At 37.2% G+C, this 15,797-nt stretch overlaps 2 protein-coding genes across 2 annotated transcripts; both read right to left on the minus strand.

The window, feature by feature from the left end:
* Window positions 1–282: 282 nt before the first annotated feature.
* Window positions 283–13,843, minus strand: LOC105976810 (uncharacterized). Its single transcript, XM_088821169.1, has 14 exons — window positions 13,786–13,843; window positions 11,658–11,747; window positions 11,390–11,508; window positions 11,220–11,308; window positions 10,811–10,916; window positions 8,774–8,841; window positions 8,576–8,698; window positions 8,238–8,496; window positions 8,072–8,176; window positions 7,868–7,990; window positions 7,712–7,772; window positions 7,491–7,604; window positions 1,422–1,480; window positions 283–556 (listed from the first exon to the last, which is right to left on the minus strand). Exons 9-14 carry the CDS (start codon window positions 8,161–8,163, stop codon window positions 283–285), a joined length of 723 nt encoding a protein of 240 aa, XP_088677295.1. The 5' UTR covers window positions 8,164–8,176; window positions 8,238–8,496; window positions 8,576–8,698; window positions 8,774–8,841; window positions 10,811–10,916; window positions 11,220–11,308; window positions 11,390–11,508; window positions 11,658–11,747; window positions 13,786–13,843.
* A 493-nt stretch (window positions 13,844–14,336) lies between these two features.
* LOC148768370 (F-box/kelch-repeat protein At3g23880-like) lies at window positions 14,337–15,580 on the minus strand. Its single transcript, XM_088821170.1, has 2 exons — window positions 15,321–15,580; window positions 14,337–15,093 (listed from the first exon to the last, which is right to left on the minus strand). Exons 1-2 carry the CDS (start codon window positions 15,578–15,580, stop codon window positions 14,337–14,339), a joined length of 1,017 nt encoding a protein of 338 aa, XP_088677296.1.
* Between the last annotated feature and the right edge of the window lie 217 nt (window positions 15,581–15,797).

A 15,797-nucleotide genomic window follows, 5' to 3' on the forward strand; every position in this document is an offset into this window, starting at 1 on the left:
AGAGCATAGTCGATTACCTTAATTGACTATGATGAATTATAGTCAATTAAGGGTCCGGACTGCGCGAATTTCTCTATCCGCGCCGTCTTCTGTCTAATCTACCAAAAAACCCTAGATTTGTTCCCCATCGGCACCACACCGCCACCATATCACACCATCACCACCCAACTTCGATATTCTAACGGTCTTTTATTACAAATAAACTAAATCACAGTCAGCACGACCAACCAAAGCAGAACCACCACCCCATCAAAATCCGATTCCGACAACAAATCGACAATTTTACATATTTTCGCCGCCGATGTAGCAATCCTGGTAATCGAATTCAGAATCGCTATCAAAATCATTATCACCTTTAGGGCTTTTGTTCAGATCTGCAAGTCCTAATTCTGCGAAGGGATAGAGAGCGGGAGGAGTAGGAGGAGACGTCTCAATGGGGGAATTGAAAGGCGAAGAAGATGGATCAACCCCGACGGTGACGGCGAGGGATACGACGACGACGATGAATCCAACGGGATTGGCGCCGTTGTTCTGGCGGTGATGCCGGTGGTTGGTTCTTCATCTTTCGATCAAGAGAAAATAAACTAGAGAATTGATTGATTGGGAAAAGTAGAATAGTAAAAAAAATAGAGAAGAGAAGGGAGAAGAACGGAAGAAATAGGACTAGGGTTGTGGAAGGGTATAGTAGATAATTTAAGGGTAGTTTTGGAATTATGAAAATAGCACATGGGTGAAATATTAACTAATGGGATTTTCTCTAATTATTTTTTAGAGGGAGATTTTCCTTAACTACATTTCCTAGAAGAGGGGTTCTTGCTAAATTTTCCAATAAAATTATGTATATATCCAGTGTTCAATTTATGTATAATACATCATTTTTGCTTATGGAGTTCGTGCCACATGTAAAAGGGGAAGAATGCTTAGAACTAGGGTGAAAGATTCATGAAGTTGGTACGCCTGCTACAAAAAATTAAAGACCATCAGATTTCAAAGTCGCACGATCTAATTCAACATTTTCACACAATTGAGCAAGTCTAGCATATTTTTTTCATGGTAACAGGATCACTATGACTGACTCCATTGAGTTCGCCATTATACTTCGATTATGCCCTCCTAAAAGGAACATTAGTTCTAACAAAGCCGTCGTCGTCTACCAAAACAACTGGAAATGTTTCAAAAAAGGTAGGCATACGACGTACAAAAAACTCACGCCCTTCTTTATCTCTAAAGATAGGGCGTCCTAACCGTCCAACCGCTCTGATTCTATCTTTGTCCTTTCCGTTTGAAGAAAGGAAGGATTCCAAAGAATCGATCTTTCTTTTAGTGGTTGAATCTCTCTTTGATTGATCAATGTGTGATATTATGAATCCTCATTACTAATGGAATCCAAATGATCTTTGGATTGATCAGAAGATCAGTACCTATTCTTTAAGTACTGTTCTGGGAGTCGATAAGCTAATTCCGGTGGATGTCTATTTGCCTAAACCAGAAGCGGTTATAGATGCTAAAGAAAACTTCGTAAAAAATATCTCGTGAAATCTATGAAGATGGAATTCGGTCTCAAGAAGCACGTCGGTTTTTTACAATCAATCACAAGTTTCATATTGCGAATACTGGAAATTATGATGACAATTTTCAAACCTAATAATCTTATGATTTCAAAAAGTCTTTTCACCATTTTGTTTTTAGCGTGATATGCCTAATTTGGCCAACCCAATGGGCCTACAAATACTCTAATAATTGGGCCCACTACACGAAAGCCCAAACACCTTCAAAATAAGGCTTGGGCCCAACAAAGCAAACCCAACCCAATAAACGACATATAAATAGAGGTTTGACTCATTTTGTTAAGGTACGCCCTATTATCCAAATAATACTAGGGGTCATATTCTCCCAACTATTTCCATTATCCGCACGTCTGACTTGAGCGTCGGAGGGGTTTCCGCCGGATCAACCCCCGGCCTAGTTCACGTGTTCTTTGTTCGCAGGTATCTCAGGGCTATCTAGCACGTGAGCAGTGACCCACTTTGCTTTCCCAGCTCCTTCAATCTCAACTATATAAGGTGATCTATTTTTAGCATCATCATTTTGGCGCCGTCTGTGGGAAGGCAGACATAATCACGTAGCGCGCACGATGGCTTTGAGACATTTGCCCAGGGGGAGTGTGACACTGCTAACAACCTCCCACCTCGTGGAGGCTCTGGCTTGCCACATCCTCCTCCTCGTGTTCGGGATCCACCACGAGACCTTCCTCGGATGTCCCACCAGATCCTCAACAGGATTCACTTCTTCCCGCCCCTCGATCGGTTCAGACAACCGACGAGGCCCTTCAATGCTAGCATGGGTTATAGACTCCCTGGGGGCTTACCTCTGCCCCGAAAATATTTCGTTCGCCAAGGGTTATCGACTCCCTGGGGGCTTACCTCTGCCCCCAAAATATTTCGTTCGCCAAGGGTTATCGACTCCCTAGGGGTTTACCGTTCCCCATAAACTTTTCGCTCGCCAAGGGTTATCGACTCCCTGGGGGTTTACAATGCCCCCAAAATATTTCGTTCACCAAGGGTACGTGATCGCCACATCATAAGTTGGGGGTTATCCCACCCCAAGGTTAGGCATCTCACCCCAAGGGTACGTGATCGCCTCATTCTAAGTTGAGGGTTATCCCAACCCAAGGTTAGGCATCTCATCCCAAGGGTACGTGATCGCTTCAACCTAAGTTGGGGGTTATCCCACCCAAGGTTAGGCATCTCATCCCAAGGGTACGTGATCGTCTCATCCTAAGTTGGGGGTTATCCCACGCTAAGGTTGGGCATCTCATCTCAATGGTTGAACTCCACCCTTACTTTTCAACCTCAAGCGGGTTCACATCCCACACCTCCATCCGGATTTACATCACTCTCGGATCCCTCTGATTCTTCACTATCACTCCTAAAATCTACAAATTGGGATCTAAAACGTCTCCTACTAGCACCAACACATCTATAATATTGGTAATTCCAATATTCGATGCCAAATTATGATCCAGAGAAGAAACAAGTTGACGCTCCGCGAAAACGGGCGAAAAAGGACCAATAACGCGCCTCACGCGCGAATCAGCCCTACCCCACCCCACCCCAGCCCCCCACCCCCCCACCCACCCACCCGCGCGTCGCGCGGAGTACCCCCCCCCCCCCCCCCCCCCCCCCCCCCCCACCCCCGCGTCGCGCGGAGTACCCCCCCCCCCCCCACCCACCCGCGCGTCGCGCGGGGTACCCCCAACCACCCGCCCACCTACCCCCTCTCTCTCCTTCTCCCTTTCTCTCTCCTCCATATCCCTCTCTTTCTCTCTCCTCCCTACCCCTACCCTACCCTACCCCTCCCTCATCTCTCTCTCTTCTCTCATCCAACACACCCCCACGTGACAACTCACATTCTCTCTCCATCAATCACATCGCGCGGCCCACTCTCCTCTCTTCCATCAATTAAAGGCGCGATCCACCCCACCTTCCTCCATCCGCGCGAATTCTACCGTGTTATACCAAATCGCGCGTAGATTTCACCTCGCTTCACCAAATCGCGCGAGAATTTCTACGCGCTCCACCAAATCGCGCGAACTCTTCAACGCGCCTACCAAATCGCGCTCGCTATCAAACGGATAAATAAAAAAAAAATTATTTCTCCACGCCATGCCAACGATTAACGCAAGACTACAGCACAGATCTACTCTCAATACGATCCGGTACCCCTTTCTACTTAGCTCCCACATCGTCTCGAGAGTGGGGGGCTTGCGAGACAACTCCCACGAGGAGCCAACTCGCTCAGTACTACCACCCGCAGCGAGACAACTCCCACGAGGAGCCAACTCCCTCGGGTCTCATACCCACAGCGGGACAACTCCCACGAGGAGACCACTCGCTCCATCCTACAACCAGCAGCGAGACAACTCCCACGAGGAGCCAATTCCCTCGGGTCTACGTAACCATAGCGAGATAACTCCCATGAGGAGCAAACTCGATCGGTCCTACAACCAGCAGCGAGACAACTCCCACGAGGAGCAAACTCGCTCTGTCCTACATCCGGCAGTGAGACAACTCCCACGAGGAGACAACTCGCTCGGACCTACAACCCCTTGCGAGGAAAATCCCACGAGGAAGCCACTCGCTCGGTACTACGAACCCGCAGCGAGACAACTCCCACGAGGAGCCAACACGCTCGGTACTACAGCGAGATAACTCCCACGAGGAGAGAAATCGCTCAGAGCGACATCAATCCGCACACTCGTCAGTCGCGCGTCATCCAATGATTCTACAACTTCGCTGCGAGACAACTCCCATGAGGAGACAACTCGCCCGAAACTCACTATATAATCGCAAGCTCAAGTTAGCACGATTACATACCTAGAAACACTTAGAAATATTATGGGAATCTATATAGCCTGGCCAGCTTGATTACTCAAATTTATCTACTTGTTTTCGATGGATCCTTCATTAAAACGTGGCCACGGTCCAAACATACTTACGACCCACGAGGTCTAACAAGGGGCACGATCCCCATATAAAAAAAAAAAAAAAATCTTGAGAGTCTGATCCACTCATCAAGTACATCACGCACAAGGCTATATGTAAACACATATAAGCAACGCGTCAAACCATTGACAACGTCAATACATAAACAACTCCCACGAGGAGATAACAACGCCGACGACTCAAGTAATTTACATCGCGACATTTTGGTCGCGCTACGCGCCAACGCGCCTTCACTCCCTTCCGACACACGCTCCAACGCGTTTTCGCACACCATCATGCCTTACGCCAACGAGCGACTACTACAATTTTTACTCTCGACACGATCTGAAATCCATTCCGACATGGCCCCTACATCGACTCGAGAGTGGGGGCTTAATGATATGCCTAATTTGGCCAACCCAATGGGCCTACAAATGCTCTAATAATTGGGCCCACTACACGAAAGCCCAAACACCTTCAAAATAAGGCTTGGGCCCAACAAAGCAAACCCAACCTAATAAACGACATATAAATAGAGGTTTGACTCATTTTGTTAAGGTACGCCCTATTATCCAAATAATACTAGGGTTCATATTCTCCCAACTATTTCCATTATCCGCACGTCTGACTTGAGCGTCGGAGGGGTTTCCGCCGGATCAACCCCCGGCCTAGTTCACGTGTTCTTTGTTCGCAGGTATCTCAGGGCTATCTAGCACGTGAGCAGTGACCCACTTTGCTTTCCCAGCTCCTTCAATCTCAACTATATAAGGTGATCTATTTTTAGCATCATCAGAGCGTTTGCGCTTGAAATAAAACTAAATGCGTTAGGCGAATGCTGATGTGAAGATGACCTTTTTTTTTTCCCCTCAGATCATGGGAAACGATATTGCAAAAAATTTGGAGAAGATGATTTTGGGGGTGTTTTCCCTTTGCCCAATGTAGCTGAAGAAAATGGGAAGTGGCGAGATTAACGGGGTTTTTTGGGATTTTTGTTTTATTCTAATTTTCTATTGCATCGTTTGTTTCAATGTATTAGGGGAAAATTTGTAAATAGGAAAAGCGAGGAGTATGTACAACGAATGAAAAAATGTTGGGTTTAATCCTATTAAATAAAAGTTTAAGGTTTCGTTTGGGTTGAGAGATTAGCCATGATTAACTAAATGATAATTAGAATTTGTTATGATGTTTGGTGTGCCAAATAAATTTTGGGCCGTTAGGTTATCATGGTTTATCTTGTCTTTTAAATGTTATTTTATTGAACATTTCATGGTCCAATAATGCAAGGGGTTTTTGTGCATAAGTCTCTAACCAAGCATATTTATCATTCTAGGTTTAGGGGCTATATCTCTTTCAGCAATAAGCACATCCTTTAATATTTATTATAAATAAAGAAAAAATTCATGTATATGACAAAATTACCCCCAACCCGTTATACATAATTCTTAATTGTAACCTCAATTTAATCAATTTTGACCACAAAAGTCCAATTATGAATTTTTTTTTTCAAAAACTTTTTTTTTTTCAAGAAATATTTTTTTGCCGCCGGATTCCGGTGTTGACTTTTCGATTTTTTTTTTACGCCCGCCGCTAAACGTTGACCGTAATTGTGCTGTTATTAACGGTAATTCAGTAAATTAACGTAATTATACTGTCACTAACAGTACATGAACGTAACTGTACTGCCGTGGACAATACATTTATGTAATTGTACTGCCGTTGACAGTACAATTAGAGTCAATGACAATATTAATATTTTATTTTGTTATTTTTTTTTATTTTGTTTCATTTGATGACAAGTCAACGTAATTATATTAGTGTCGTTGACAGTAAAATAACTGTAAACACAATAATATTACTATCTACCACATCAATATTATTATTTTTTTTGGGTTTTTTTTTCTGTTTGAGTTATTCACGGAGTAACGTAATAATATTATTGTCTATCATTGTAATATTAATGTAAACACAATAATATTACTGTGGGTTGACGGTAATATTACTGTTGTTATAGTAATATTACTGTCAACTACATCAATATTATTATTTCTTTTGGGTTTTTTTTGTTTTGTTTGAGTTATTCACGGAGTAACATAATATTATTGTCTATTACTCTAATATTACCGTGGTTGACGGTAATATTACTGTTGTTATAGTAATATTACTGTCACTCACAGTAATATTAATTCTTTTGGCTTTTTATTATGTTTACATTTGTTGAACGGTTAACATATTAATATTAAGAATTTTGTTGTGTTAATATTACTGTGTTAAAGATTAATATAGCAATATTACTGTGTTAAACTGTAGTATAGTTAATTTTACTGTGTTTAACAGTAATAGTTAATATTATTGTCAATCACAACAATATTGTTGTTTACACGGGAAAAAAAAAATGTTACAGGAAAAAAAAATCGAAAAAGTAAACGCCGGAAATCTGTGGCGGAAAAATCAGGAAGAAAAAAAAATAAATGGTAAATTACAACCACTCATGAGGTATGGTCAATTTACGAAAACCCCCCTCTTTTTTGGATAATTACTTCTACCCCCAACTATGATTTTTTTCTTACACCTCTACCCTTATGGTGTCAAATTCAACATAATCATCTAGATTTCGTGGAATGTGCTCTAGTTTGTACTCATTTTGTGTTAAAACACAGTTTCTGATGCACCGCAATCTGATATAAACAAGCCAAAAAACACATATTATGATCATCTTGCTTCAAAATGTAGAGTTCGAATGGGATAAAACGGGTACAAAAGTTATATTATTCCATATAATCTCGAAGATTCCACTAAATTTGAAACAACAAGGATAGACGTATAAAAAGATTTATAGTTGAGGGGATGGATGTAATTACCCAAACAAGAGGGGGTTTTTTATAATTTGACCATACTTCAGGGGTGATTGTAATTACCCAAAAATAAAATAAAACAGGAGACACAAACAAAACATCCTATCAACAAATCATGTGATACTTATAAAATTCTAAAGGCCAAATATCTAACCTCTGAAATTGTGTGAGCTGTTACTCTTTCATCTCCATCGATCACGTAATTTCTTCGTACTGGACCAGATTGCGCACCATACGCAAGTACCATATGGTGAGATGTGGGAGAAAACTGCAACAATGGACAACAAACTTCGGATAAATTTTTCATTTCAAAAATTTTACTGAAACGTACGAGTGAATATACGATTATGAAAACAATTATGAAATGATGCTCACTTGTATAGATGTCAAAAAGTGAGCATCTCTTATGGCCCCAGATTCCAGGACTAAGCCAAATCTAAGCACACAGATTCATTACAGTTAAAAAGATATACAAGATTACAACAACCTGTAAAAATACATGCACTCATATCTCGATATAAAATTACTTACGTATTTTTTTCAAGTGAGTAGATCCTAAGCTCATATATAACTTGTTGAGGTCGTGGATCATCCAAGTCTGGTCTTGGTGAAAGACATGCAATACACGCAGGTGACATGTGGGCACCCATGGATCTGCAAAAACCTCGTTTCCTTTCAACTAATGCCCTTTGTAATGAAAAATTAAATAGAGATAGTTGCACAACATGAACGTACCTTTGTAGTACGACATGCGGAATTGTTAGCCGTGGTGCATCAAGAGGGGTCTGGGGATTTCTCATATCATGTCGCCATATGCTAAGTTGCATTATGATACGTGAGCTGAACTCTCTGTCTTCAAATGGAACTTGGTGATGTGGCCAATACCGGAACCAACCGATACGTGAGTCGAACTCTCTCTCTTCAAATGGAACTTGGTGATGTGGCCAATACCGGAACCAAGAATCCCCTTTCTCTAACGAAGAGGGTATAAACTGATATCGGCCGGAATTATTCCGGTACATAAAACATGGAATGACGGAGAGAGGAGTGTCCATGCCCAACTCATTTTCACAGACTTTGTATGTGAATGGAGTGGGGTACTGCACGTCACAGGGCAAATTGTCGAGTACCGAGAGCTCCGAAACTGTGCAAGGAGCATGCTGAAAAGATACACTATGAAATTGATCGATGGAAGAAAGATTTATAATAGTAGTAACTGAACATAAATAAATGCATTACCTCAACAGTAACAATTAAGGGCAGACATGAATTGAAATAGACACCCTTGAATATGTCGGGTACATGCAATACACTAATCGTTGGTCCAATAGGCCCGTCCCTAGTGTAATTGCACAAATATAGCTGCAAATAAGAAAGAAAAAATGTTAACAAATTATTAGATAACGAAATCTATTTGATGCTGCATAAATATATAACTTTTTTGCCGGCAGCTACGGCCAGAATCTCCCCATTGGAATGAAAATCCATCGAAGTTATGATACCACCTGGGATTTTTACACGAAAACATCGAAATACTTCAAATCAGAAAAATAGAAACATAAATATATATTTATACTATCTATAAAAGTGTGAATGTTTGGTGGTTTCTTTCATTTTTGTTTGGACAAAAATTCCCCTGAAAATAATTAAAACTTCAAGGTCAATTAAGTAAAAAAAGTAATAATTAAATAGTTTATTAATGAATATTAAATACAAAAATTAATAATAATTGATTATTGAGTATATTGAGTATTTAGATTTCGTTAAGAAAAAAATTGTAACCACAACAACTTAAATCGGTGGGTAATCGTTGGTTGAACCAACAGTCGATTTGTGAAATTGCATTTTAAAATCATAATCAAACTCCTAACCTTAAAGGTTGGTTAATGATCTTGTATTTTTAAATTGTGAACCCCGATCGATTCTGACCCGTGAACCGTTGGTTCACGAGTCTTCATCCTATTTTTCATTTATGTTTATTTTTTCATAAATATCCATTTGTCCTTTGTTCTAACAATAATATATATATATATATATATATATATATATATATATATAATGATAAATAATCAAGAGTAAATGATGCAACTTGAAATAAAAGTAATTACAAGAAAGAAAATGTTCTAATTTAGAAAAAATTAAAAAAAAATCACTATACATATTGTTTTTAAAGTTACGACGAGGATAAAAAATTATTAGAATAACCTAAGATGAAATAGATATGGTAAAATAAATACTATAATTTATGTATATCAATATTAAATAAAATCATATTCTACTATTTTAATATTTTATATATAAAAGAAAGAAACGTTGGGCAACCTCCAAAATTCTAATGGTATTTCTGTAATTAAATATTTTTAATATTTTTTTCTCTAACAATTTCTAACTATAATTTTTAACAATTATCAAAATTGAAACTAAACCGTAAAGAATCCTACCTAATGGTACTTCAGTAATTATTTATTTTTAATATTTTTTGCCTACTAATTTTCTAAGTTATAACTATAGTTTTCAACAATTATTCTATTTTTTCATCAGTATATCTCAAATCTTAAAAGATAATGATAGAAATTTAATTTGTTAAATCTTAATCTATATATTTGGATTAGGGGTGGGTTTGGTAGGGCAGCCGTACCAAATCCCTCGAATCACTACCATTACCGAAATTTCGGTATTATGAAATCCATTACCATTGCCCTACCAAAAACTTTGGTATACCGATTTCGGCATACCAAAATTTCGGTACGGTAGGGTATGGTAATGGTAATTACCAATCTATATTATCTACTATTTAAATCTAAATTCAATATCATTTTTTTCAAAACCATTCAAGGTATATACATGTTTAAAATGTTCAAACTAGTATTTATGATATAAGTATTCTAAATATATGTTTTTAATTTACCTAATATTAAATATTTCGTAAATACAATTATAAAATAAAAACTTTTAATATCAATTAAATCATTATTAATGAAAGCAATTTAAAATATTTTTGACATACCTAAAGAGTATAATTAATTTTAACTCATAATAGTTAGTTAGGATACTATATTAACTTTCTATATATAATAAATTAATTATTAAAATAAAATTTTATTTATTAATAATATTTCGGTACGGTAGGGCAATACCATTGTAATAATATTGAGTGCCGTTGCCCTACCAAAACATTTCGGTAGGGTACGGTAATAATTCGGTAGAAATATTTCAGTAGAGAATCGGTAGGGCTCGGTAGGGCAACGGGTTGGTAGGGCAATTTGGTAAAAAAATCCACCCTAATTTGGATTATAAATCTTAATATGTCTGATTTAAAAAAAAACTAATGTTATATAAAATATGTATAATACTACATTATTAAATTTTACTATATTAATATACTATATTTTCTTATTATGTATAAATTGATTTTTTTTTCACTTTTGAAATAATATCCCGTGCATCGCACGGGGAAAAAATGCTAGTGCCTACCAGAGCTAAGCGATCCTAGGATCGTTCCTTGACTTGTATCCCACCTACGAACTTCCATGTCCCCAGCACTTACTACAATTTCGGGATACAATGGATGGAACTTGACCTGCACAAATGTCAGCATATCAGATAAGGAGCAAAATCAATTTTTTTCACAAGAGCTCATGTGCGGTTGTTTATAAGGGCATGAACACTGCAGTGGATCGGAGGAGCAAACGATATTGCTAGTTTAGATTTTTTTACGCATTATGAATTGAAAATATTAACCATGCTAAAATAACGTGAAAGCCACATGTAAAATTTCTAGTGCAAAATATGAAAAAATGGTTAAACTGTGAGGTTGAAAAAAAATAAAAATAAAACTGTTTTGGTGCAACGTGCAAAACGACCCATGATGTGTAAAGACTACTTATCACATTAGGTTTAATTCTGCAATGAATTTTCAATCTCATGGTGTCTCCAGTCTCACAGTCTATTAGCCTTAATGAGTGGTTCGAACTGCCAAAACAAATAATTCAAATTTTTTTAAAATTTAACTCAGAAATATTTAACATATTCACTATGGAATAGATGACTAACTCTGCGCACGCAATAGTCTTCCCATCCGGGCTAAGGCCATAGCCCTAACTATCCCGACATAGTGTGGCAAAGGTTGTGGAATAAACCTGCCATGTCGGAGGAGTGATTTCTCCTCTGCCCTGTGGATCAACCAAAGTTATTAAGAAATAAGGTATAGGGTAATCGATCAACAATCATATATGACAAATGCCGCCGTGTATATCAACAAATTATTTTAGCAATACTTCATTAAGAAACTAGGAAGATGATAGATTAATCGAACAAATGCCACGACTGAAGTTGTCGTGCTCCTTTAGCTTGGCCAGATAGCTCTCTTTTAGCTAACAGATGAATTAATTATACCACGGGTTCATCATTACTGCCACATTAATTAGTACCATAAAGTACAACGACATCAATACATACTCCTGAACTTAACCAAAACTTTGATCGGACACAATAAATCTGATAAAAGTTCAACCATTTTGTGGAAATAATGAATATTATTATCAAAAACATTATGTAGTATTGAATTAGAAGTTACAAAATTTTTAGTTTCTAACATATAATCATCACCAAACATTCGTATTTACATTTACATGCTCTAAAATTGTGCACTACATTTAAAAAAGGAGAATCTGGCCGATTTTGACAGTTGTTATAGTACAAATAATAAATGAATAAAAAGAAATATGTTTATATGAGATGATCATGAGAAAGTATAAATTCAAATATAGCAGTGATACTTATAGTCAAACACCATAACAGAAGTACATCCAGACAGTACTCTACCCTAATTCAATCAACAAACAACTTAAATTGCGAATTTGTTTCTCCACCATAAATGATAAAAATCATTACACAAATGCATTTCTATATGTATTCAGTATAGCTACATTCATAGACAATGAGATATTCAATCGTTGGTACAGATAAAGGTGGCACACAATGACTTTGCAACAGCCGCACGCTACATACATGTGATTTGAGGCGTGTAAAGATCAGTACGATATCATTTCATTTAGGACAACTTTTACACACAAAACTACTTAAAACAATATTCATACCAGTTTAAATTGCAAAATAATTCCCTCCCGAAATGATAAAAAACCATTAGAAAAATGCGTTTAATATGGATTCAATAGACAACAAAAATTCAACCAATCATAATATTGCAACCGTGTAGATTTCATGCTTGAGGCGAATACAAATCAGTATAATACAATTTTATCAAATGATTTGAGGCGTGAGGAAATCAGTACAACACCATTTTATTTAGGACAATCTTTATGCACTAAGACTAAGATAAGATTAGCCAAGATAAGACTAAATAATCTAATGAAACCCAATTTCATCTATGGATAATCTCTATAGCAGAAATAATAACTTAATTGCAGAATAATTCCACCCAATTGATTAAAACCCCTTAGAAAAATGATAATGCAACCAACCATTTTGCAGATTGTCTTTTGACGGAAATGCCCTTACCTTAGTGCCCAAGCCAGATGATAGATAGCATACCACCTTTATGCTCATGCATATATTATTTTTGTTTCTTATTTTCATTTATTAAAGTGGTGTTTTTATTTTTGATAAATAAATTTAAATGGTGTTTAGTGTCTGAATTTTTGACACATTTGGGAGGCAAAATCATATTAACACTAACTAATAACTAGTAACACATTTTTGGTTCACGGGACACATCGTTGGTTGTACTTGTAAACATTTAAGAATTTCAAATGTATATACGTAACATAAGATAAAATGTGAAGGAAAAAAAATTATTGATTACTATAAAATAATATGCAATAATGTTTTTAATAAATACAATATATAATAGCATACATTTATCTGAAAATGGCATGGATTCCTCTACTTCATTATCATCCGTATTTTGTTGGGTTACATCTACTAACATCTCATTTGATTTTCACTAAAAGAGTGGGGCTGCAAATTAAGATTGAAAAGAAAATTCAAAACTCTATTAATCATATTTTGTAAAATGTGGCTAAATCAATGAATTTGAAATTTGATAAATACTGGGAAAGGTAAGAGAATTTGAGTACGGTCATATACATAACCATATATTGTCATTGGTCAAATCTTTAGAATCTTTTATTGAGTCTTCATAATTCATAAAGATCGTCTTATTATAATTTATATGATTCAAATTAAAGGATAACAATTTAAAATTAATGATAGAGTGCCACGTACCGATATATCGTATCGAAAGTAACGGTATACCGCAATTGTTGGTACGTAAGTTGTATCGAATTTTCCAATACCATATGATTCGGTATGTACACAGTATTGATCAAAATATCCGGCAACCGTACCAAAATCACGACTAATAGAGAGTATAGATATAGATATAAATAGAGATGTAGAACATAAACCATTGAAAGAATTTCTTATACTAACCTAGCTCCGTCTTCGTTTCAAAGGAGGAGATTCCATCGGCTAGCTGACAAGTTTTTTCGACAATTATGCGAAGCTAGCCCGACAAGGTTTTTTGCACATACTCTGCCTTCTACAAAATGTGTTTTGCTCAATTTTACCCCAACTGGATTTTCTACTTTTGTTTGTTTAATTTTTTTAGTTAGTTTACTAAAATTATACTTTAAATATATTATTGTTTCCATATTTTTTATATTTTCTTTCAATTTATTCTTTAAATATATTATTTTCTCTTTAGTTTTAATGTTTTTCTTCAATTTCCTACATTCATTTTACACCAATATTTTCTGGTGACTACATTCAAAATTATCTGGCAATTATAAAACATCAATCCAAATATGAGTTCCACTTAAAATCAAAGGGGAAAGAAAAAGTCCGATTCAACATTCCAAACCACAAAATAAAACACTTTTTTTTAAACAATAAAAAGAGCAATAATTAAATATCCAAAACTCGAAAAATATAATCTTAACCTAAAAAATAATTATAAAAAAAATATGTAAAGTTACGATCATCGAAGATTTTCTTCATCATCACCAAACGGTGATACCAAGTGTTCAAAGTAGAGAATCGAATCAATTCTTGAGTCAGTCATATTAACTCGGGGGTCAAGAATACGAACTCGAGACTTTCGCAACTTATCTTGTCCATTAAAAACAACTACATCCGACACTAAAGCCACCGCAAAGTCTCCATTCTTCGACAACCATAACGGCATTACACGAGAAACCCAACCTCCGCGATCATAAAAATCCGAAAATTTCCAAATCTTAGTCCATGATTGAGGGTCGCCATATTTCATCATAACCCAAACATGTACGTCAAATACGGTCGTACAAATCAAACTAAGATAGCCTCCCAAATCTTTCACATCCGGTGAAAAATAAATATTAAGGGGCAAGTATTCCGGCCCGGTAAAAGTTTCGTATTTCTCCTCTACCAAATCAAAAGAAACAACATCCCAACCATGTAAATCTAATAAGACATTCGTACCCTTCACCGTCCAATGCAACCTTCCGTTGACAAACTTGCCGTGACCGAAATTGAACCGACGGTAACGCTTGTCCGAAATTTCAAGTTTCCTCCAAGAACAAGTCGTGGAACTATAGACATGCGTCTCGTAGGGGTACAAATAGGCGCGGGTGCAGACAACCTTATAGTCGTCGGTGGACTCGTCGTACGCGAACCCGTACATGAAATGATGCCACATAGGCAAACTAAGTGCTCTTAGGTCAGGAGAAGGAGGTGGAAGAATGTTCTTGGCTTGTCTAGTTGTGGGGTTCCATATAAACAATTTAAAACCCTCGTGAAGGAGACGAGTACGAGCCCGTTACACGATCAATGGATCTGAATATCGGAATTCGAGATTTTGATGGGCCCGTCGTAAAAATTAGTTGTCGAGGCTAAAGACTGTAGGTTAAAAAACGGCGGCGTTTTGGGGGTGGGGTTTGTAAGATTGCATGGACCGATACTTTCCGGTTCATGAAGTACAGACCGGAGTGAACATGACCCGATACTGTGGTGGTCTTTATCACGGCGGAAGAGGAGGAGGTGATGGTGGTGGTGGCTGAAATCTGAATCATTCGTACTCGTCGATGATTTCTTCTTCAGATGCTCTTTCGCAAAACGTCTGCTCGAGATCAAAGAACGCCACCGTTTCGAAACGCATTTGAATCTCAACAAGGATTTGATTGGCAATTTGTACAGTAATTCCTCGATTATTTCTTCTGGAATGTTTCTGATTCGTTCTCCCATTCTCCGGAAAATTTCTCTTCTCTAATTCTGAATAAAAACCTAATCTTTAACCTGATAAAATCCAATCCTTTTTTATTATTAAAAAAAAAAAAAATCGTCTCTAAAGAAATAAAAACCCAATCTAGTGTAAACACGTTTTTATTTTATTTTGGGTATATTACAATCACCCCTGAGGTATAGTTAAGTTACGGAAAAACCTCTTATGTTTAGATGATTA

Source organism: Erythranthe guttata, chromosome 8 (assembly GCF_056151865.1).
Source record: "Erythranthe guttata isolate IM_541 chromosome 8, IM_541, whole genome shotgun sequence".
Classification (NCBI taxonomy): Eukaryota; Viridiplantae; Streptophyta; class Magnoliopsida; order Lamiales; family Phrymaceae; genus Erythranthe; species Erythranthe guttata.

Excerpts from the sequence above, each read along its gene's own strand:
- LOC105976810 (XM_088821169.1), bottom strand. The coding sequence starts at position 8,163 with ATGCAACTTAGCATATGGCGACATGATATGAGAAATCCCCAGACCCCT. Across the intron at positions 7,991-8,071 it reads CCGCATGTCGTACTACAAAG|ATCCATGGGTGCCCACATGT; the intron begins GTACGTTCATGT and ends AGGTTTTTGCAG. Across the intron at positions 7,605-7,711 it reads ACTTTTTGACATCTATACAA|TTTTCTCCCACATCTCACCA; the intron begins GTGAGCATCATT and ends CCATTGTTGCAG.
- LOC148768370 (XM_088821170.1), bottom strand. The coding sequence starts at position 15,580 with ATGGGAGAACGAATCAGAAACATTCCAGAAGAAATAATCGAGGAATTA. Across the intron at positions 15,094-15,320 it reads ATCGGGTCATGTTCACTCCG|ACAAGCCAAGAACATTCTTC; the intron begins GTCTGTACTTCA and ends CCCCACAACTAG.